The 22,486-nt window shown below is 49.0% G+C and overlaps 5 protein-coding genes and 3 non-coding genes across 8 annotated transcripts; 4 read left to right on the plus strand and 4 right to left on the minus strand.

Annotated features, from left to right (window-relative positions):
* The first annotated feature begins 770 nt into the window (after positions 1-770).
* Positions 771-2,794, plus strand: LOC128715755 (leucine-rich melanocyte differentiation-associated protein-like). The gene is made up of 4 exons (XM_053810670.1): positions 771-796; positions 1,832-1,930; positions 2,007-2,150; positions 2,215-2,794. Exons 1-4 carry the CDS (start codon positions 771-773, stop codon positions 2,792-2,794), a joined length of 849 nt encoding a protein of 282 aa, XP_053666645.1.
* A 1,439-nt stretch (positions 2,795-4,233) lies between these two features.
* On the plus strand, positions 4,234-9,567 carry LOC128713260 (uncharacterized). Its single transcript, XM_053808117.1, has 3 exons — positions 4,234-4,245; positions 9,122-9,215; positions 9,284-9,567. Exons 1-3 carry the CDS (start codon positions 4,234-4,236, stop codon positions 9,565-9,567), a joined length of 390 nt encoding a protein of 129 aa, XP_053664092.1.
* Positions 7,488-7,559, minus strand: Trnae-cuc (transfer RNA glutamic acid (anticodon CUC)). The gene has a single exon. It is a non-coding gene; the product is annotated as a tRNA-Glu (tRNA).
* Positions 9,568-10,602: 1,035 nt separating the features above from the next.
* On the plus strand, positions 10,603-10,674 carry Trnae-uuc (transfer RNA glutamic acid (anticodon UUC)). The gene has a single exon. It is a non-coding gene; the product is annotated as a tRNA-Glu (tRNA).
* A 986-nt stretch (positions 10,675-11,660) lies between these two features.
* Positions 11,661-17,283, minus strand: LOC128712212 (titin). The gene is made up of 4 exons (XM_053807108.1): positions 17,217-17,283; positions 15,070-16,818; positions 13,931-14,155; positions 11,661-13,636 (listed from the first exon to the last, which is right to left on the minus strand). The coding sequence occupies exons 1-4, from the start codon at positions 17,281-17,283 to the stop codon at positions 11,661-11,663; spliced, it is 4,017 nt and encodes a 1,338-aa protein (XP_053663083.1).
* A 784-nt stretch (positions 17,284-18,067) lies between these two features.
* Positions 18,068-18,667, minus strand: LOC128714721 (protein G12-like). The gene has a single exon (XM_053809600.1). It carries the CDS (start codon positions 18,665-18,667, stop codon positions 18,068-18,070), a length of 600 nt encoding a protein of 199 aa, XP_053665575.1.
* A 519-nt stretch (positions 18,668-19,186) lies between these two features.
* LOC128713261 (protein G12-like) lies at positions 19,187-20,663 on the plus strand. Its single transcript, XM_053808118.1, has 2 exons — positions 19,187-19,207; positions 20,067-20,663. The coding sequence occupies exons 1-2, from the start codon at positions 19,187-19,189 to the stop codon at positions 20,661-20,663; spliced, it is 618 nt and encodes a 205-aa protein (XP_053664093.1).
* Trnal-aag (transfer RNA leucine (anticodon AAG)) lies at positions 19,417-19,498 on the minus strand. Its single transcript has one exon. It is a non-coding gene; the product is annotated as a tRNA-Leu (tRNA).
* Positions 20,664-22,486: the final 1,823 nt, after the last annotated feature.

Below are 22,486 nucleotides of genomic sequence, written 5' to 3' on the forward strand. Positions count from 1 at the left end.
TAATCCACTTACTGCAGGATGGTCCAACCCAGACCAAGCTCAGATCAAATGCTACCAGGCCTAACTATCACGCTATTTCAACTACGAACTGGAGGTTAAAAATTAATGCTACCGTATCACTTTAAATTGTTAACCACCAAAAAAGAGAATGTCGAACATGGCATTCCTAAGGATTCTGGTGCGGTTTATTAAAGTACAACAAAAAACTTCAATGGCCAACAATGCGAAACGCATGCAAAGCAACACCGATCAAGGTTGTCGGTGTGTTGATTGTGCCTCCCTCCTTCGGGAACTCCTTGCGGCCGGAGAACATGGGAATTGTTTTGTACACTCTCACGCAAACAAGTAGTAACATCGTCCGTATGCAAAGATTGAGCTGCAGCGTGCTCTGGACTGTGTCACTTGGACTGTGGCAGCAACGCAAAGCGGTAGCACGCGACAGGAAGCCCGCGCTTATCGCGGCGAAACTATTGTAACCAATCGGGCACAAACCGATTCGACATTGGTCGTTCAGATTATACGTTAGGTAGTTCTGTAAAGTTATGCTGTACAGTTCAGCAAGAAAGCATTGGAGACAATCGTTTGACTATTTCTGAAACATTCTGACGAAAAACGTGCGTTTTCTCCGCGGAACGCAGTGCTCCTACAGAAGATCGACCAAAACCTGTGTACTGCACCGGCTGCACGGATCGGCTAAGGTTTCTGTGTTGTTTAGTGAGAGGAAAAAAGGCTTATCTATACGTTGATCGCTGTCGATCGCAGTGTCTATAATGCAGGCCATCAGTTACAATGAGCGGTAAGTGTGCGAGCGAAAATTTCGGGAGTCATTTTGTGAAAGTGCAATGCACCCAAGCGATGGTGGCAAAAGCCATTTTCAAGTCAGTTATACAGCTTCTAGGTGTGCGAAGGAATATAATCGAATGGTTTGCACAATTTTAATCAGTACTTCTCCTTGAGATTTCCATGCCTTGTAATCTGTAACAGTGACCTCGACCGAGGAACTAATTGCAATCCGTGAAGAAAGGGAATATAATGCAATAGAAAGGGAATTCTAATTGAAGTGCTGTTTTGCGTACGGTGGTAGTGAAGCAATTTTAGAACAAGATCGTATATTTTCTTTCTAACCACATCACCATTATACTTGTCACGTTAGTGTTTCTTCTGCTACGCTTCCAATAGTCCTAATCAGTTCGTTTCAAATTAAGAAAATCATTTAGATTAAACTTAAACGCCACCACGCGGACATTTTTTTTCGGTTTGAAGCACAGTCGCATGCGCTTTTCACCGTACTTGACCAGTCGGTGAATGCAGTACCGGCTTACCCACTAAGCCATCATTGAAGATGGGCGACAATATGACGAAACGAAGCGTTATCTTCATGAAGAGGGTCGTTTTCTCATTTTTATATGGTTGTTTTGTGACATCTTCACCAGTCACGTTAGAGGATGCCTAGAAAAGCGTGATGATGGTGTAGTTCTTCAGTCGCATTTCAGCAGTGAAGCCCGTGTGTGGATGATGTGCCCAAAGAACATACACTAGTGGATCGAGAGGACGTTTACATACTTTCAGTATGATGTAAAGTGACTAATTTCCATCTTACAAGAGTGATCTGTGGGATCGTTAAACCCAAGCTGTATTAAGCTCAAACATTTCTGTTGACCTGTTTGATTAACCTCGTTTCCCGCACCTAATGGCGCGTTGAAGCATCAAATTCGTGTAGCATGAAACCGTCGTTATCAGAAAACAAATTGTCCCATTCGTTCCACGCAAACCATGGAACCCGTGTGCGACTTTAGGACTGATAGAAACCTTCCGTGCGTTTTGTTTTCAGATTTTTCATCGACAATTATTCCACTATGGACGAGGACGATGAGCTGTATCTGAGCTATGACTGGTCATCAGACGCAATGTCTATCAAAAGCGCCGGAAGGTGGGTTTCAGTGGGAAGAGGAAGGTGCTGGTTTTGATGATAATTTGTAATGTTGTTTATTTTGGTTCGGTTTCAGTGACTCAAGTCGATCCAATGATTTTGATCAGAACGGCGAGCGACTATCGTTGGCATATGAACAATTGTCTCAGATCCCGCGCAAAATTGCCGAGAAGTTCTCCCGCACGACGACTATCTTGGACTTGAGCTACAACGAGATCAGGTGAGATAAAATTAGAGATAAGAATTCGGGCACGTAGTGTAACTCGACTTTCATGCAATTACAGAGACTTATCCTTCTTGACACACTTCCGGCAGCTGAACACGCTCATCTTGGATAAAAACGTACAGCCGGACGAGCGGACATTACCTACACTTCCCAACCTGGAGCTGCTATGGCTCAACCACTGTGATATCAATAACCTACAGAACTGGATCTACCGGATCCGAGAATGTTGTCCATCGCTTAAGTACCTATCGCTGATGGGTAACCCGGGTGCAACCTCCTCCTTCAACGGTAACTCTACCCTAGAGCACAACGACTACCGGCTGTTCGTGATCAGTATTCTGCCACAGTTACGCTACCTGGACGATAGCGAAGTGACACCAGCTCAGCGAACGCAGGCGAAAAATTTTAAACAAAGCTACAACCTTAATCAAGGACCGTACAACATCTTCGAGACAGTGGGCCGTCGCCAGCAGCCAGTACTTCTAGCAAGTGGGCTTGCTCCTGCAACGGAAACCCCTACACCTTCGACGACGGCCACAACGGCTCTGACAACGACCAAATCAGTTCCGAAAATTTCGAATCCACAGAAGAAGCATCGAAAACGTCGTAGCGGCGGCACACAGTCGGAGAATTCGTAAAACATTCCGCCTCGCGGACAAATCGTGTCGTAATGTTTAGTCCTACAGTAGCACATAACGCCAGGTACGCAGGATCCATGAACAACGTAACAGCACATTTTCAAGGTGCTATGTACTGTTCTGTCTAACAATAATGTTTCGTAATAAAGAATTGACCTCAGGCATGGAATGCCGACTATCACCAAACACGTTACCACTGCGGGGATTATTTGGAAGATTGTTTTGAAAGCGAACAGAACGCATGACCTATTTGCGTACACAGCCAGAATTGAAGTTTCTCCATTAGGGATGGCAATGTTTTGTTTTGATCGATTAGCGTGATTTGCAGCCGGTCAATGTCCCGCTCTTGTGTGCGTACTGTAAGAAAGTTCTTGAATTAAATGACGTCAATCGTAGCTGCTGATTATGTGGTCGTGAATCGCCGAGAACAGTTCAGCCATGTGAGTTTATTCCTCAAGAAGTCTGACTACTGATATTTCATCGCTCCGGTCCCCTTGGATGGTGTAATCGAAGACGTTTCCTCCCGAGGGTAGCCTCGTGTCCCGGGAGGGAACACATTACATCGATCCACAGGTGCTACTGAACGGTGGGCACGTGCTCGCTAGTTAAGGCGCTGCGGAAAGGTTAGGAAGGGTCTTAGACCAACCAGCTAATGCTATTTTTAAGGTCATGATGTGCATATACGTGATGCATGCTTCATTCCGCATTCGCCTACTTCGTGGCATTGACGGCGACGCATGGCAATTATGCAAGACGTGCTCACGTGTGGTCGTGATGTATGGACTCTTACTATGGCGTGTGGCGTCCGAGTGGAAGTAGATTATTCCGAATGATACTGGTGCGCAATTATCACCCTGGTGCTGATATCATCCGCGCTGGGATGAGAACTCCACTCTGTATTGATGCGATTTGAATAGCAGCTTCCTTCCAGAGGTAGATAACGTTTGTGATATTATCAAGATCTTCACTGTGGATGGTCAAGCTTTGGAAAGTGTGCCGTCACTTCTCGTGTTACTGCTAATGAGAGGTTGATAAACGACAGGTCCAGACCTTCACCGATACACCGAATGCCGGACATTGGGTTCTCCGCTACCTGTGCTAACAATTATGGCCACCACTGTGTCAATTGCTCTCAACCACTTAAGCAACACTCCCGTTTGGCAGTGTTGCCATTTTCAACTAACAAAGTAAACTGACTGATTGTCCGTCCATATCCACGGACTGGTGTGATAGCATCAACTTTCCAAATTCGATCACCGCGATCGCCGGGGCCAGATCGTATCGTCAGCGATCGATGGTAGCGGATTGCCCTTCGCGATGCACGTGCCCTTCATGCGATGCAATTCGCATGCGGCCCTTTGTGTGGCGATCGATCGAACACCGCTGCTCACGATCACCACACCAACGTGGCGGTGGTATGATTGCGAGTCAGCCTCGCCATGAAGGGCGAGGTATGGGTCGTGTTTGGCGTTCGTGTTCGACGACGAGCACGCTGTGATGCGCAGAAAAAATACGCACGCTCACAGTGACACACGCCGAAACGCTCTCCATGGTAGCACAGCTCCCCAGCGAGTTGAACGTAATCGGGTCGGACATTTCGCTTTGTGAAGCCGTTGGGACGTGAACGCGAAACAGTGTGGCTGTGGATGCAGATTCTTCAAGTGCTAGCAAAGTTGCAAGTGCGTAGTTGTGAAATTTCAATGTGGGTTTGTGTCACGCAGTAATTAAAAAGCACGAGCACGAGGTAAAAGGTGAAAGGTGCGGTGGGGACGGGAAAATTGTTGCACCGTGGTCGATTTACTAATCGATTTTTAAACACCCCTGAACCGTGATGAAAGCAGCGACAATACGGAACCACTGTGACCTATCGAACCGGCAGTGCAAGTGCGTGTCTGCAAATGCAAATTTGAAACTCAACCCTTACCCCGTGCAGGTGCCCGTTGCCGTAAGAAGGTGCTCAAGTGCACGAGGCTTGTCAGCGTGACCTGCCCTTTGGTTGCCTACCGTTTGCAAAACGCTGAAAGCTGGCAAGAAAGGTTGGAAGGAAAACTCCAGCAAAGATTGTGATTACGGGTGAGAGTTTTGGGAGCAGCGAGTAGGAAAACCGGTTTTCAGCAAACCCAACTCCGGCAGGTTCGGTTGGCTGCAGTGAGCCCGTCCGTAATGTGATCTCGCGTTGTCTGTGCGCATCGGTTCCATTCCAGCTGACGAACCGCAGTCATTAGCAGCAGTGTGTGTGGGGGAGATTGAAAACAAAATAAACACCCCAAAAAGCCAAACACCAAACGCAACAAAACAAACCAAATCCAACGCGCACGCCTTTGTACACGCACATTCAAACAGTTGTTCCCTCGCTCGACCGCGCGCTGAATAAAAACGAAGGTAAATAAAGCCGTTTTCTAGTGTGAGTGACACGCAATATATCGCTGCGTGACGTAAGCGATGGAGCCGCAACCGAACCGACCCGTTCGCGGCCGCACAAAGCGTGCTGCGGGGCAAACCGCGCGCAAAAGTGTGCGACGCGTCGTTCGGCGCGGCTGTCTGGAAGGTTTGGCTGTGTTCAGGTGCTGTCATTGATAAACTTTGCCCGTTTCGAGACGTTTGGCTTCATCTGAGAGCAGTATCATCCCGGTGTGGTTGAAATCGGATGATCGAAAGGTGATCGTACAGGTGAATTACAGAGGCGAGGGCTCAACTTCCAGTGAATACAAATTAAGTAATGACGTGTCGGAAGTGGTGCTGTAGGTCGTCGGTGTTAGAAAGATACAATTTCGGAGTAACATCAGTGTGATGTGAGTGGGCAAACGGCACTGACTTTGAATGTGAATGTTATTTGAGTTTTCCAGAATCCGCTATATTGTAGATCAAAAGTCGTAGACATGAACGTTATCTGGAACTTCGTGCTTCGCAACTTCCCAGTTCACAGTGACATTTGCGGAATATGCACTAGAATGCGAATTACATTTGCGTAGCAGTAAGTCTTGTGACCTTCATCTGGAATGATAAAACTAACCACACAAGCACCCACGAACACTCACACACTCCGCGCGAATGAGCGAGATGCCTGGGCAATTAAATGGATCCTGCTGACTGTGTAGTGTGTCAACCTTATCACGTCGCGCACCGCACATGTGTGCGTATTTACGTAACAAAACAGACACAAACCGGAGTGCTGCTCGTGTTTATGCACATTTTTATCAACCAACATTCCGCGGGGGCACACGTACGCGTTTGCAATTCGTAATTAACAACGTCCGTCCGTCGGTGTTGTTTGGTATGGCACGGGCATTGATCAGCTCGTCGGACCATCGGGAGGTTGTGTGCGAGTGAGGTGATCTCGATGACCACTGGACCACAGTGTTAAATAAACAGCTGGTACAGATGGTACGGTCGAGAGGCGAATATACGCGATGGCGGTATAAATCACGGTGCTCCTCATACGTACCGAGTTGGTTTGGTTGAAAGTCGTTTCGCCACTTTCCGTCCTCGTTCCCAGTTCAGCAAGCCAACACGTGGAAAGGGTGTTTTGCAAAATGGGCCCTTAAATCCCTGGCGTTTCTTGGATGCGATATGCTGCGCAAAACACTCGCTTCCAAAACAGATTGTTCGTGTTTGTAAAACCTCATGCGAACATCATATCTCATTTGGTGTTGTCCCAGCTCTTAGCGCTCTGGTTGCTATAACAGCATTGCTCAGCTGGATCTGGGTCAGTTGTGGCGTACTACGCAAAATTAATCGGAAGCGGCCACGATCGTCCGAGTATCGCTGTGGTTGATCGATCCGGTAGTCGGCGACCTGAAGGGCATACCAGCAAACGTGCCGTTCCATGTGCCGGCCATCGCACCAATTGAGCTCAATTACGCTGAGCGAAGCGATTTCCAACGGCCGCCTGTGACCTGTGCTGAACGACCGGACAGGGTCTCAGTGTGGAAAAAAAAACCACACCACACCACAGTTGCACCCAAATGCCACGTTAGTTTAGCGTTCGATGACTTCGCTCGACCTGCCCTCGCAATCGAAAGAGCCCGAACTCTTCGACACCGGAAAAGGGTTTCCAATTGACGGCAGACACCCCGTCCGCCTGGTCAATAATCCATGATATGAACCGAATCGACGTGTTCAACCCTGACCTGCACGAATGTCCATCAAAGGGGGCTGTGTTTATCGCCGTACAAAAAAGCCGTCACTAAGCAGTGAAAAAGAAAGCGCCGGGCGTTTCTAAACATAAAACGCTGTCACGAAGAAGCGCTTCTGTCGTGTTCGTTGGCCCTAAAACAAATTGAAACAAATCCAACCCAACCCCGGCGGCGTGCATAGCAATATTTCGTTTCGTGTACTTTCGCAAACGCTTTTTTCGCTACTTCTTCTAAGCGCAATCAAGCTCTTTATCAATAGACGCTGCGATAAGTCGTGACAATGAAAATGCAATACAGCTGCAGTACGCGGTGCATTTGTGTTTCTGGGAATCGATAAGAGGAAGGGGCGGGCAGGCGGTGTTGGGGATTTGAGCATGGGAAATAACGTAACCCACTTGAAAACAGCGGTGCTGTTGTTTTGTGGCAAATTTTGTTCTTCAGTTTCCAGGCGCGTCCTCGAGCAATTGGAATTATTTGGGTAAAACACCCGATTGGTATGTCATTTCCCTGGTAGCTATTTGTCCTATATATTTGTCTATCGAATAAAAAAAGTTGTTTTCCCGTACCGGGAATCGAACCCGGGCCTTCCGGGTGAGAGCCGGATATCCTAACCACTAGACAATACGGGATGTGCATCTTTTCGAAGCCAACTGCATGCTGCAAAGATGGTTTTATCAGCTTCATTTTACAGCTTCAAGACGTTGAAATATCTTCCGAAACGCGCCAGAAATGACATTGTTCTCTCCAACCTCCCTTCCACCACTGCAAGTGCTCCCTCTCTTCCCTTCGCGAGTCACATAACAAGCGCCAATAATATTTTCCACTCTATTAATAGCTCGATAACGATAACTACAAAAGCTGTCCGACTCGTTTCATCTTTGACATGGAAACACTAGGGAAGACGTAGCGAAGGCAGTAGCGCCCCCCCGCGACATTCGGGGTCGTCTATTGCGTCTTTTCAGCCTCCCGGTTTTCTTTTGCGAACTGCGCAGTGTATTTATGCGCCAATGGGTTGGTTCTTTGCGCGGTTTTATCATATGTAATACTTTCCACGCACGGTTACCGAGCCCGGCCATTGTTGGCCGCCATGCCGGAAGTGCTAGCACAACTAGTGCTTTGATGAAATGACAGAGTTCGCTGTGTGTGTGTGTGTGTCGTTGGCAAAAGGGGTAAGAGGCGGGATGACGCGCAGCCATGTTTATTTGGTCAGATGTCTTTGGGTTTTGGGCAGACAGTCGGAGCTGTTTTGCTTGTCAGGAGTTTATATCGTATCTCCAGCACATCATTAAACTGTAACTGAGCACTTCTGCTAGAACGCTCATTAATCAAGCAGCGAACTTGAAGCACCGTATAAACACTGCGTCGCGGTAGAGTTTGATGGATTTCGAAACGCTTCTTTGCGAATGTTTGTTTACTTTCCCCCAATCCGCAGTTTAGCGCAGTTTTCATTCTCCAGTAGCATGCAAAGGACGCTAGGCGAGAGGAAAGTAAACAGATCTTTACTCCCTGTTGGTGAACTAAATATTTTCCAAAGGCGCTCATTGATAAACATGCGGTGACATGCAATGTGGGGAAGCATCAAGAGCATTGAACAGAAAACCTCCACCATGTGGTGGGTAAAATGCTGATGAAAAATGGAACCAGTCTCGCTTAAAAACAAAACTCAAAAACACCAAAACAACCCCCACCAAACATCGAGATTACGGCGTATATTGATGGGAGTTTTTTTTCACCTTTCCTCTTTCATTTCATGGTTTCTTTCCGCAGAAATATACCAACGGCCCTGAAGTTGAAAGTCATCTAGTACGTCTCGGTCCCAAGGAGTGAGCTCGATCGGGGGCGCACACTATCTTTCCGTCCCTGTGGGAGAATTTTTTCGGCCGCACACAGGCCCGTCCCCGTCACTATCGTCACTATCAGCAAATTGCAATTTGAGCAGCCCGCAAACGGCACCCCGACCGGGCGTGGATTTATCGTAACCCACCCCCATCCCCTAAACGTCACAGACGTCAGACGGCTTGAAGTGGCAGGAAATCCACCCGCGGTGCTCAAGTGAACTGACGGGGGTGGAATTTTTTGTGTATTTTCGCGAAACGCGTGCACAAAGGTCGATCGAGTGTGCTGCTTAGAACCGACACGAACCGTCATTAGGCTGGAATCGCCGGAATCGATAACATCGCTATCGCGATAGCTACTGCGTGCTGTGGTGTGGATTATTGGACGTTGCGCTGTGAGCGGTTCGAGTTCGAGCATTGCACGACGGAAGGAAAGCATGACTATCTCAGGTAGGTTAATGTTACAACCCTGTCGTCGTAAACCGTCTAACGAATGCCGTTTCCCGCCTCCGTTGCAGCAATTCCCCCACAAGAACCCGTCTGGTGTTTGGACCGGCGGGACTCGGGCCATCTGTTCTGGCGCCGGGAGTCATCGAAGGTGAAGTTTCGGTACGATGTGGAGGTGCTCGAGTTCACCAAAGATCCGTACGAAGATCAACTACTGATCACCGACAGTGAGATGCATCGGACCAAGCAACAGCAAGCGGGTGCCGTGTCCAACATGATCGTCGTGTGTGTGACGTGTGTTGCGGCCATTGCCGTCACCGTGGTGTTACCGTGGTTTCTGATCGGATCGGCTTAGAACTGGCAGGAACTGCACCGAACGATCCCACACCCGCTATGTCATTGATGGGACAGTACCGTGTGCATAGTTGCGAGGGTGGTGGGAGTCGCTTGAGAAGATGTGAAGCGCTCGTTGGGTGTACACATCCCGAGCAACCCGATTGTGATAGCTGTCCCTAGCCGCAAGTGAGGGGTTAGGGACATTTTTTCCCCCAAAAAACAATTTTTACTAGCCCGTAAGATAAGACGTGTCCGACGTACTAACCGCACTGCACGGATCGACCGGTGACCGGTGATAGCCAAGCTGCTTCTGCATCACCGGTCGGTTTGTCACTCTCTCAATATGGTGAAATGTCCTGCTGGCGTGTAAATAGAAGCTGATTCACCGTGATACGACAGGAAACAGGGTGGTGATGAAGGAAAGTCATATCCCTACCCAGCAACTTAAGGTAGATCAAACGCACCGAGTGAAAATAGGCAATGTATTAAGTGTTAGTTAAACAAATTTGAAATAATGCAGACACACAGTCACTGAATGCCCTACAAAACCGTACAGCGCAATTGATCGTATCGAATACGTCATTCAGTAGGTAAAATCGTATGTTTGGTTGCTTACAAATGCATATAAGTTCGATGGGGTAAGGGAACAGAACATATTTTTACAACAAATAAAGGTTGTATTACTGTTACAAATATATCGACTATTAAGTAAAGGTGATGCGTTTACTTTTTTCCATCGACAATTACGGGTAAAGAATTTGTTTCTGTTCGCTTTAGGGAGGTATGCCGAACAAAAGCTTACAATGAAGCTTTCCGAAGAGGCGCAGTGTAGTCGTGAAGCTTTCCGCGTGCTGCGGTTCGTTTCACTGCCTACATTTAGGCGCAAGTGTCTATTCATTCACGGCACACTGAAGGATTCACAGAAAAATAAAGGGCGATGGAAGTGTTGCATTGATATGCATTTTCAATTATGCTTCCTGAAGGTCCTGCGCAATACACGAATAGTTTTATAAGAACGCATTGTGTTTGAAACATATGCTACTTTGTGTACGTATCCCATATGGTCTAGTGGCTAGGATATCTGGCTTTCACCCAGAAGGCCCGGGTTCGATTCCCGGTATGGGAAAAATCTTTTTTCTCGCCTTTCTTTGGCTTCCCGACCGAAATTTTGTATGTACAGAAATTTCACTAGTTTCTCAGTGTTTTATAGATTGCTAATAAGATTACTAACTGGAGTTAGTTTTTGAGAACGATTTTTTTTATCATGTTTATTTTTACGATTTTATCGATTCGCTTTTTCAAAAACGTATATACATACACATCCATACTTAACGTAAACGATACAAAATACAAATATGGTAAACAGCTAGCTGGTGGTAGCGGGAATTGTGTAAGGCGTCGCCATTTGCTCCACCCAGCAAAATGGTAGCAATCAATGGCGACAAAATAAAGAGAACAACACGAACCCGTGGTTCACAATGAATGAAACGGATTCACCATGTGAAAGTGCAACAATTTGAGGTAACAAAAATAATCATGTGGAGTGTGTGTGTGTGTGTGTGTGCCTTTGTGAGCATACTCGGGACAGTCGGTGCACTTGCGCTGCGATGACACGGTACGTTGATCCGGTTGCGTCCGGGGATAAGCACGATCCTGTGGTTGAGGGTTTATCCCACTCCCAAGTGCAATACAGATGAAGTATGCGTGTCAGTGAGTGTGCATCGCATGCCCATCATTTAATGTCGTGTAATATTAATTTAAGCGTAAATGTTTATCTTTTTTTTTGGGGGGGTGATGAGTGACAGAGATCGAGATGGCCAATCGTTGACGAGATGTCTGTGCCCTCGGTTTTGTGATTATGTGCAGTTCTGATGATGCACTGCAGAATAAGTACATACACACCAAGTGCAGGGGTGCAGCAAAAGATCGCAAACACGGTGCTGAACACGGAACCGGCATTAAAAGCCGACTACTTGGCTGGTCCCCAACTGGTGGTGCTGGCTACGGAACACTAAAAACAAACCCATGCCCTCTGACGCGATGTCTGGGGCAGGCGAAACAATGTCTTTATCGGGAAGGTTGGTGCGGTGTTCGAGATGCGCTTCGGCTGTCTCAGCTGGTCACCTCGGTTCGTCGCATCCAGGCCGGAATCTTGTCCTTGATCGCTTCCCGGATGTGTCGATACATGATCAGCAGGATGACGGGGATGGCTAGTTTCGGGTTTTTGAACAAATACAACCAACAAGCAATCACGAACAATGCCACATCCGTCAGGTAGGATACGGTAGGCTTAATATCTTCCTGCTCTAGGACAACGGGAATCTTTGGTTCCGGCTCGATCGGTTCTGGGGTGGTGATGAGGGGCTTGGTTTTTGGAGGTTCCGGTTCTGGAGTCGGTTGTTTATTCGCGATGCTTCTGGAGTTGGTGTTCGGCAAAGGAGCTGCTGTAGGTAATGTCACTTTCGTAGCTGCCGTAGTCTGAGCGCCCGCTCTGATGGCTGAATTCGATCTGGAACGATTTCTAACAGCAGCACCAGTCATTGGACCACGTTTCTTCTCCGCTGGTCTACTGACCCGTCCATTTTCTTCATCCCGAAGCGGCACTGGACTGCCCATAGTGTCTCTCGCAACGGACGGTGGTCTAGCGGTAGCATCGCTTTCGATGGAAGCTGATCGTTGCCGCAAGATTTTGCTTTCTCGGGCTGGTTTATTGCCGCGCTGCACAACGATCGGATGATCGGTAGATAGTGAAGGTGACCGTGAAGTACGTCCGCGCAGTAGATACATATCTTCCAGTGGTAGTGGCGATCGTGAGCCAGCTCGCGAAGAATTTCGCGAGTACTCACGTTCGTTCAGCCGCCGTACCTCGTCCGGGCTCATGTAAAGCGGCAGTTTGCGCGGTTTTTTCGAGCTTTCGATCTGTTGTACCATATCGCTGTAGAAGTCGGCCACCGCACGGGACTCTTCGATGGAGTTCTGACGCGATTCGTGGCGGCGCTGACGAGCCGCTTCGGAGACGATCGCACGCTCGATCTCCTGGCCCTCTGGAGGTTGTTTCTGTACAAGAGGGTACTCCTCGTCCGGATGTGGTTCTTCCTGTGGCTCTGCTGATTGTAGCTTTTCCTCCGGCTTTGGAGGCGGAGAAGGTATTTTCACCGGAGATTTCTCTCGTTCAGGAGTCGGTTGTTTTGGTGATTGAGGTGTACCAACTTGAAGATTGGTGTTCGATTGTCTAGTAGCAGTTTGTTCCGCCTTTGCCAGTATCTCGGTGGATGGTCGCTTGAGAATGGGCTTTGGTACAAAGTTTGGATCCGGCAGAGGCATCGGTTTAGTGAGGATTTCTATTGCTTGGCTTGGATCGGGGTTTTGGTACGGTGACCGCATACGCTCTCCACCTGGATGGTAAGGTTCCTCATCTGTTTCGTCGTCATCCATAAAGCCGCGTCTCTTCGGTAGGACGAGTACCTGCTGTTCGAGAAGTTTTTGCTGCTGTTCACGCCTTTTCAGCTCCTCTATCATCGAGTTCATCGAGGACGAAACCGACTCCTCCCCTTCGGAGTATCCGATCGGTAGGGAGGTAAAGGATTCTATCTGCTCCACACCTTGCGACGGTTCTTCGACAATCGTTTCCTCGGTTAGTGTGGAATGTGAATGCTGTTGTTGTTGGGATTGGGTTTGTGGCTGCGGAAGTACTTGGTCCTGCTCGAAACTGGACTGCTTCACGATCGACTCCTTATCGCCCGAAAGTCGTTTGCGCAGGCTGCTTCTACGGTCGGCCAGCCGATTGCTGACTGATGTGGTGGTAACAGGATTGTTTTTCTCTTCTTGTGGTTGCTCTTGGGCCATTGCTTGACGACGCCGGTTCGCCTGTTCCTGTTCGGCTTCCTTACGCTGATTCTCCGATTCTTCGTACGCCACAGCTTGATAGAAGCGTGCCATAGCACGCTCGTAGAGCAATTCCGTCGAACTGACACCAACACGCATGGTCGGTGCCGGTGGAGGTTCCACGTTGAGCTCCGGCGCCGATAGTGAAAGGGGCGGTGGAGGAGCCACCAGCTCATCCAACTCAAAGTCGAAGGTAGAATTACCTGTGATGGGATGAGGACATGTCAAAAAATCAGTAATATGCGCATTACAAATGATGGCCATGTGGTTAAAAATGTTTGTTAATTGAATGTGCTGCATACAGTTACCAACTCTTTGCACTTTTAAATTAGACATAAAACAATGGAATTCTACAGAACTGGTAAATCTAAGCGAACAGGTCTCTCTCGAATGTGTGACGGGCATAGCATAGCATAGTTCCGCAAGGCGAACTAGTTAATGTGATACGATTGAATCCATGCAGCGTGCTGAACATGTCGGTATCAATCTTCTACCACCTAGCAGTATGCTGAAGATTCGTCTACGGGCAGGGTCGAACACCTTACCGGAGCCGGCCCGGGAGCATCGAAAGGACATGCGTGATACCGCACCTGGGTAACCTCGTCGTGTAAGAAGTCGTTCGATGAAGTACCTATCCTTATGAAATTTCCAGCGAAACCAAGGTGTTTTCACCACACCCGTCGGCACTGGTCCGGACTGTACTAACCCGCCGGCACTGCTTGCTGTAACAAATAAATTAGCTGTACAACGTATTGCTTGTGGACGGGGACGAACACCGACTGAGTGCAGAGTACTACGAATGGTGAACAACAAAAAGCAAAACGATGATAGAAAAAAAAAAAACCGAAGCCAAAACAATAGAAGCGGCATTGTGAGGTGTCGATTTTGATGGTCATTTTATGGTAATATCTACGCTCAATAAACGGAACACAATCCCTTACCTAACGCAAACCCCATTGTTGGTGACGTTTTTTAGTTTCTTTCCCATGCTACTATCAAATCACCCTGATGGCGGTGACAAAATACCTTGTGGAGGTGTTTTGTAAGTTAATTTTGTTGTTGTGTAGAATAGGTAATAAATATTAATTCTATTTCGCACTGGCGCATCTGGCAACAAATTGCCGAACGGATGAAACCGAAAACGGTTCTATTGTTTTCGCTTTTTTTGTAGCGCCCGTCCGTCGATCGTTCATGCGAACATTTGAAGGGTGTTAGCACACGCACGACCAAAAAAAAAACAAAAGACCTTCTTTATCATAGGTTGAAGTGAGCAAAACATTAAATCGTTTGGATTTTGTTTTTTGCTTTTAGAACTATGTCTAATCCAACACAAGATGGAACGCTGATGCAGTTGGACTCCCAAAAAAATCCAAAGCTTATTGCCTTTAGCGGAAAACTACGATCATAAACAAAATGGTATTGGAATGCAATTGTTACTTTCCCAGCGCCCTCTTTAGCCTGAATCGACCATTCACGGTGATCTTTGCGCAGTACCTCAGCGCAATAAACACGCAACACGAGCATCCATTGATTGCGAGCACCGAAGGAAAATGTTTGCAACAGACAAAATACAAACTCAAAACCATCTGGGAAGAATAAACAACCATCACTGAGCACCATACTGCCATGTACTTACGTGTGGATTTCTTCGCTTCCTGCTCGTTGTAGAGGACCAACATGAACTCTGAGCTGTTGTGAATGGCCGCTTTCTGGCTTGGCTGTTGGTTGGATTGGTGCTCGGCGCCGCTTACAGAGCCAGACCCCATCTGATCGGAGCTATTGCCGTTGGAAGACAGGTCCCGATCGGACAGCTTCAACGATAGTGGGCTCGGTTCTTTGGAGAACTTCTGCATTGCCTTGAGGGATGATGGCATATTCGCAACAGGCGCACGTTCCACACTCGTCCCGGGACCGATAGATTCCGACTCAGATTCTGGTTCGGCTAGCGGGGCTGGTTCCGTGATGACTAAAGCAGGAACCGGTGAAGCGGCACTCGTGTAACCGTGCCCCATGCCAAGATCCAGCGGAGTGCCGTAGGACATCTCGCGCATGATTTCGTCCCGACCGTATGGTTCCGGAGTGAACGCTTTCTTGGGCTTGGAGGTCGGTTCGCGAAGGGGCGACTGAGAATGATCTCGTCGTTTGCGTGGCAAGGTGGATGGTTGTTGTTGGATTTTCGTTGCGTCGGTAATGCCTCGTCGCGGATCAGGGACAAACAGGACGTCCGACTCCTCACTTGGATCGCTCAATCCGTACGGATTTTCCGCCTTCACGCGAAACCGATATTGAGAGCCTTCGATGAGATCGCTCAAAGTGGTTGTCAGCTGACGGCAGGTGGCCGCCTTAAGCCACACATCCCAGCCAACCCGGTAGTACTCAATGATGTAGTTACCGATCTTGCACCCACCATCGTCTTCCGGCGCGGACCAACTGATTGTGGCGGTTTTGCCATAAGAGATGGCCACCGAAACACGTCCGGGAGGCTCTGGTCGAGCTGTAACCGTCACCAGGAAGGAAGCATTATCGTCGCCCAACTTGTTGAGGGCACGTATGTGGTATTCGCCACGATCGGCACGCTTGGTGCTGGTGATCTTGAGCGTTGAGTTCTTATCCGTGGTCACGATCTCGTGCCGGCTATCATTCTCCAACGGTTCGCCGTTGTGGTTCCACTCTACGGACGGTGGCGGACGTCCTGCCAGACCCACCTTCATACGCACGACCTCTTCCGCCTCTATTAGCAGCCCATCTTCGTACTGACGTGGCAGACGTATTTTCGGAAACGCGTCGATTGTAAGCTGACAACGGGTTACGGTGTGACCAGCACGGTTCGTAGCCGCGCACTTAATCTCCCCCTCGTCCGTTAGTGCTGTTTGATGTATGACAAGCACGCTGACGTCTGCCTCGGTGATGATTCTCGCCCGCCGACTGCTGTAGATCTCGAATCCATCCTTAAACCAACTGATTTGGGGCGCTGGTGTGCCAACCACCTGTACACGGAACTCTACCTTTTCGTTCTCGACGGCGGTCGCATCGAACAGCTCGTGTGCGAACCGTGGAGCTGAGATGGCATTTCGCTGCAGAGTTACGGTGAGCGGGTCGGATAACTCGCTGCTTTCTGATTGTCCGACGATGTTCTCTGCCATCACGCGGAACTGATACCGCCAACCGGGTTCTAGGCCGCTCAGGGACAGTTCTGTCTGCTGCACAAGCGATGGACAGGTACGGACCCAGTGTGGTGAACCGGTCCGTCTCTGTTCCACCACGTACCCGAGAATTGGCGAGCCTCCATCAGTGGTCGGACGACTCCAACGGATGGTTACGATGTCCGGTGCGGAAGATGGCGATCCTGGAACGAGTGCCGGCTTTCCAGGTGGTGCCGGTGGTTCTGTAATGCGGAGAGCGAGAACGGGAGACATAGAGAGATGAATTAAAAATAACAAATGGCAACAACAGCATCGCATCGAGACAATTCGAAATGATATCGCGAAACGCGAGATGAGACGAGAAAACCAGGCAAATTATTCGAATTACACGTTCTGGCAGTGAGGTCAACGGTTTAGCAGGGAGAGAAACAAGAACCGCAACCATAGACGATCGGCCACGAATACAAGAGGAACGGAAAGGCAGATGAATGGGCGCGTATCTCGTTGCTCGAAGAACGAACCGGCTAAAAATAGACGTTCAACTGAAAATCCAAACCCCGTTCGGTTGCGTTCGAGCTGACGGATTGAGCTTGTATCGAAGCAAGCTAAGGCTCCCGTGGCTCATTCGGAGAAGACCTACCTGCCGACTTCCAGTGTACTGCTTTCTTGGGTTTCGCTGTCGTATGTTTAGTGGGCTGATTGCCCATTTTAAAGTTGCAAACGGAACGCTCGAACGTCAGAAAACAAAATCACGTATATTATTCACGTATGTACACTCTCGATCGAATGACTAGCATCGAAGCACTATCGCTTACTACGATTTGTTCTGGGTGGATGGGTATGATCTCTATTGCACTGGAACACTTTGTTGCTTTCGGGCAGTACTCATCGAACCACTGGGCATGTGCGAGAAAGAGAGCAGAGTTATCGAAATCGGAAAGGAATTTTTCACTTTTGCAAGCGTCAGAACTTGCACATCGGACACATTTTTGTTCGTCGTCGTCGTTGTCGTCGCTGTACTGTACGGCAACCGTGAATGGGTACGCTCTCTATCACACACACACTCACATCAACACGCACGCAGCCAGGCACAAAGCGAACCTGATCGCGGATCCACGCTCGATACCGCCGGAGCGCAAGCTGGTCGAAAACTGCGGCAAGAACAGCTCATTCTCGATCGTCTCGGTTAAGGGGAGGGAAACTCTAAATATACCCTGCGCCCTACGTTCGCGCTGGTGATCTAGCATTGTGGCGGATTCTGCGCATCCGCCGACAGATCCGAAAAGTTCCGAGCCGACCACTTGTGCATCGGACCGGATTCCGACGACGACCAGCTGTCAAACCGAGTTTTGTTTACATGTGCGTAACGGAGCGTGTTCCCCCGCGAAGACGACGAACGGAAATCATAATGATCGGCGCAAAGGGAAGAAGTTTTATATCAAATTCTATTTAATTTATTTCATCCAGGCAGATGTCCGGTAATCGTGTGTCTTAGTTCCAGCCGAAGAAGTTTTGGAAGCGGGTGATGATCTGATCTACGTCGACGCCGAAGGCGCGCAGCTGACCGGAGAAGCGGGTGACATCTGGGTTCGTAAGGAGACTGGTGAAGCCGGAGCGACGGGCCTGTACCATGCGGTACAGCTCACCGAACTCGCTGGCCGGGTTGGCGATGAAAGTGCGGGCCAGAGCCTCGGCGCCCTCCAGATTGGTGACGGCACGGATCTCGTCCATCATCGCGTTCCAGGAGCGGGAAGCCGGCGACTTGGCGTTGGCCGAGCGGGTGATCGGGGTCAGACCGAGCATGGCGGCAATGCCGTTCAGGTAGTCGCGGATGCTAACGCCACGGACTTCCGTCCAGGCGCTGATCTCCTGCAGCTCTGGGGTGCTGATCAGCACACGCCACGCAGCATCGGTCTCGCCCGACTGCAGGAAGCTCCAGATCTCGCCGACCTGGGCGTCGGTCTGCACATAGCGTTGGTAGATCGTGCGCACCTCATCCATGTTCAGGAAGGGGAGCAGCTGATCAACCTCAGCGCGCAGGTTCTGCCCGAAGGCAGCACCGAACAGGGCCAGCAAGATGAAGAATTTCATTTTCGCACAGTCTCAGATAGAACTCGAGTGTCAACTGAATCTGAACAACCGCTGAACATGAGGCAGCTTTTATACCACGCTCTGGCTACTGATAAGCGCAACGACAACGATCGTTGTTGTCGATTACGTTGATATGTAGCGATATCAATCCTTTCTTTGGTGAGCTTTACAGGTGGTGCTGTTGGGCATGCTGCTTGTCTGATGTTTTGGTTATCCTACTGCGGTACCCATCAATCATGCCGGTGCGCTATCGCAAGTTTGGTTGTTGCACCCACCATTGCCGTAGTATAATATCACGTTAGCTTTGACGACAACTCCGGGGAGGTCTTTAATCGGTTCGTAAATTTACACATTTGCTTATTGGATTAAGCAGATGGCATCTACGTCATATCAGTGCACCACCCCTCACATGCAATCAGTTTCATGTAAAGTCCAAAGGTAACGAGGACGTAAAGTCCCCGTTTTGTAGAGTTCAAGGTTCTCGAGGAGCGGTGCTGTATTTAAAGTTACTCACATACAATGTTAACGCAGCAACAGAATGTTTTTCGGAAGTTACTAATTGTGCTAAAATTGCGTCAATACTGTAACACTTCAATACCTAATTTTAAATTTGTAATCCAATCGCGGGACCAATGGACTCATAGAGCTCCAAACAAAGACTGTTTTGTACGTTTTCTTTTAACGAATTTGTCTATAATGAGAATATTAAATATTGGGGTTGTTGTTCGTAGGCAGGAAAATATATAAGCTGGCAGCGGTGGGATTCGAACCCACGCCACCGAAGTGACTGGTGCCTTAAACCAGCGCCTTAGACCGCTCGGCCACGCTACCCTGTTGGCAACAGTGCGTGCAAAGTGCGTGCGGGTTGGTTAGATGTGAAAGAATGCATAATTTAGACGAATCGCGATGCTGAGTGCATGCGTGCAAAATATGGCAATTGTTGAAACAACTGCATTCGGTGAACATTGGTGCATTGAACAACAGCAAACAATAAATCAGTACGGCCAATCGGTGTCGCCGCGATGTTAATAATCAAACAGTGCGAATGGATTTCTCTTGTTTGCTATTCGATTGATATTTTGTTTTGTTTCTTTTGCTTTGCCCTTTCTTGTTATTCCATAGACAAACCAAGCCCACTTGTCGTCGGTTATCGTAACATGATGTTATCGACAATATTGCAATACGGTAGCGTTCTCCATAAACGTTCTTATCGTCAAGCGTCGCTTAGGTAGGGCGCGATCGATTCCGGTATAAATAGGAGATTCGTCTATCCCAGCGTCACCTTTCATTTGCGCTTGCATTCAGAGTAGTTCTTCAGCCTCGTCTAACAAAATGGTAAGCAGCGGGAAACAATGCTATATCTGTGCGTCAGGTCTAACATTTGCGAATCCTTTCTCAGAAATTCTTCATCTTGCTGGCCCTGTTCGGTGCTGCCTTCGGGCAAAACCTGCGCGCTGAGGTTGATCAGCTGCTCCCCTTCCTGAACATGGATGAGGTGCGCACGATCTACCAACGCTATGTGCAGACCGACGCCCAGGTCGGCGAGATCTGGAGCTTCCTGCAGTCGGGCGAGACCGATGCTGCGTGGCGTGTGCTGATTAGCACCCCAGAGCTGCAGGAGATCAGCGCCTGGACGGAAGTCCGTGGCGTTAGCATCCGCGACTACCTGAACGGCATTGCCGCCATGCTCGGTCTGACCCCGATCACCCGCTCGGCCAACGCCAAGTCGCCGGCTTCCCGCTCCTGGAACGCGATGATGGACGAGATCCGTGCCGTCACCAATCTGGAGGGCGCCGAGGCTCTGGCCCGCACTTTCATCGCCAACCCGGCCAGCGAGTTCGGTGAGCTGTACCGCATGGTCCAGGCCCGTCGCTCTGGCTTCACCAGTCTCCTCACGAACCCAGATGTCACCCGCTTCTCCGGTCAGCTGCGCGCCTTCGGCGTCGACGTAGATCAGATCATCACCCGCTTCCAAAACTTCTTCGGCTGGAACTAAAGCGATGTACATTGGCTGTCGAATAAATGTTGTTATGTGATCAAACCTCCTAAATGAAAGGTGTGCTGTTTGTACCGTCGTATTATCTTGCAGCTTGGTTGCCTTTTTAGCGCCAGTTGTTACAACTGCGGAAAACCGTTAACGTCCTTGAGCAGGTGCGGCGAGACGCGAACTCCGGTTCACGTGTCATCTGCCGGACATCCTTGCTGTCCGCAAGGTCGTACTCTCTGGTTCAATGGTGCCCTCCCTTCCCATGCATAGAACCGAAATTCGAAAGGCAGGCACGTAGTAAAACAGGTTTCAGAGAAATTGGCACTCACGCATCAGAACTCCAAAGACTCTCACGGCAGAGCGCGATCGTTCAGACAGTGCGCAAGAGACGACTAGTCGTTGCAATCGAGGCTCTTTCCTCTGGAGATCGAGTGGCGCTGGCTTGCGAGTTGCACGCATTGCTCCACTCAAAACAAAAGCTGGGCAACCGCGATCTCCGACGGTCGCGTGACGCAGTGTCCCGTGATGATCGTAGTTTCCTTACTCGATCGCGGCACTTTGTTTCGCGAGTGTGGTGTGGAAAAAGGTGTACGGTGTTTGCGCAGCCAAATTGAGCGCAGTTGAGGACCCGAGATTGTATGATCGCGATGCGGTTTATAACCTCAAACGCGGTACGTGAGCTCAACTTTGATCCGAGAAATTCCTGTGCAGTTTAGGGAGTGCCCCGCGGCTTGTGGCTTACTGTAAGTGATCGATGCGTGTCAAACGCTGGTGAGCTGGTGTGGTTGCGTGTGTGTAAATGTGGTTGTGCTGTGTGACTTGATCCGCCAAGACCGGGTGCGCCTTAAATTGCTCCATTTCAGAATTTAAGTTGCAGTTTTATCCCTTCCCCTACGCTCGCATCTTGGTCTCCGTGTCATGCAAGTTTGTTTTTTATTTTTAATGGCTTTGCATTCCCGACACCGATCGTAAAATAAGATCGCAGATCCGTGGCGCGAGATCGTAGAAACCGACCGAACGCAGGATAGCGCAACTGGCAGGGGGTGTCTGCAGTGACAGGCGTGGCTAATTTGATAAACCGGTTGCGGAGGAAAGAGAGCGTCTTATCGTGGCGGAACGCGCGCGATCATTGACCGTTAGGTTGTCGGCCACTCCACCAGCGGTTCTTCGCGTTTCCGTTGGTACCTTGAAGCAGGAATGCAAATTCGATCTCGTTAGAGTTCTCCAGGCTGGGTGACGTTTGAGGTCAACGTTGAAGATGCAGGAACCGAACGCAAACTTTCTACAATTAATGCGTTCGAGAGAAATGGCGTGCCTCATCGCCGAGAACAAGTGCGAGTTCTGCTAATCCCAATAGGGATTAAAAGGCATGGAGATATAATGAGTGGTGCAATCTTCCCATAGCTACTGTAGTGAAACAACAAAAAAAGGTCTGCAGGGAAATCATTATGTTTAGCATAAAATTAACTTGGTCGAGATGGCGTGTAGACTGTGCAGACACGATTTTCCCATCGATCATCGGGGCTGCTGTAGTGGATCGAATTTTAGCATAATCGCACAACCGCTATTTCCTGTAGCCTGGCAACCCTCAACGGTTGTCAAAATGTGGTGGTTCTATTGGAGCTTTGAGAAGGCTTCCCAACGATCGTAACCGCAGACACAAAAATTATTTGGCGAACTATTCTCTTGTAATTGCCGTTGGATCAGGTTCTATAAATATCACTGGAGATCACTGGTCCGTCTGCCAACAGGTCTTCAGGGGTGAGGGCATCCCTGAGGAACCTTTTGAAGAAACCTTCAGTTCCTTTACGGCTGCTATCTCTCACACGATC

The sequence above is a fragment of the Anopheles marshallii genome, chromosome 3, assembly GCF_943734725.1.
Source record: "Anopheles marshallii chromosome 3, idAnoMarsDA_429_01, whole genome shotgun sequence".
Taxonomy (NCBI): domain Eukaryota; kingdom Metazoa; phylum Arthropoda; class Insecta; order Diptera; family Culicidae; genus Anopheles; species Anopheles marshallii.

Excerpts from the sequence above, each read along its gene's own strand:
- LOC128715755 (XM_053810670.1), top strand. The coding sequence starts at position 771 with ATGCAGGCCATCAGTTACAATGAGCG. Across the intron at positions 1,931-2,006 it reads TCTATCAAAAGCGCCGGAAG|TGACTCAAGTCGATCCAATG; the intron begins GTGGGTTTCAGT and ends GTTCGGTTTCAG. Across the intron at positions 2,151-2,214 it reads TTGAGCTACAACGAGATCAG|AGACTTATCCTTCTTGACAC; the intron begins GTGAGATAAAAT and ends ATGCAATTACAG.
- LOC128713260 (XM_053808117.1), top strand. Across the intron at positions 9,216-9,283 it reads GGAAAGCATGACTATCTCAG|CAATTCCCCCACAAGAACCC; the intron begins GTAGGTTAATGT and ends CCTCCGTTGCAG.
- LOC128712212 (XM_053807108.1), bottom strand. The coding sequence starts at position 17,283 with ATGGGCAATCAGCCCACTAAACATACGACAGCGAAACCCAAGAAAGCA. Across the intron at positions 16,819-17,216 it reads AGTACACTGGAAGTCGGCAG|AACCACCGGCACCACCTGGA; the intron begins GTAGGTCTTCTC and ends TCCGCATTACAG. Across the intron at positions 14,156-15,069 it reads GGAAGCGAAGAAATCCACAC|CAAGCAGTGCCGGCGGGTTA; the intron begins GTAAGTACATGG and ends TATTTGTTACAG.
- LOC128714721 (XM_053809600.1), bottom strand. The coding sequence starts at position 18,667 with ATGAAATTCTTCATCTTGCTGGCCCTGTTCGGTGCTGCCTTCGGGCAG.
- LOC128713261 (XM_053808118.1), top strand. The coding sequence starts at position 19,187 with ATGTTAACGCAGCAACAGAAT. Across the intron at positions 19,208-20,066 it reads TGTTAACGCAGCAACAGAAT|AAATTCTTCATCTTGCTGGC; the intron begins GTTTTTCGGAAG and ends ATCCTTTCTCAG.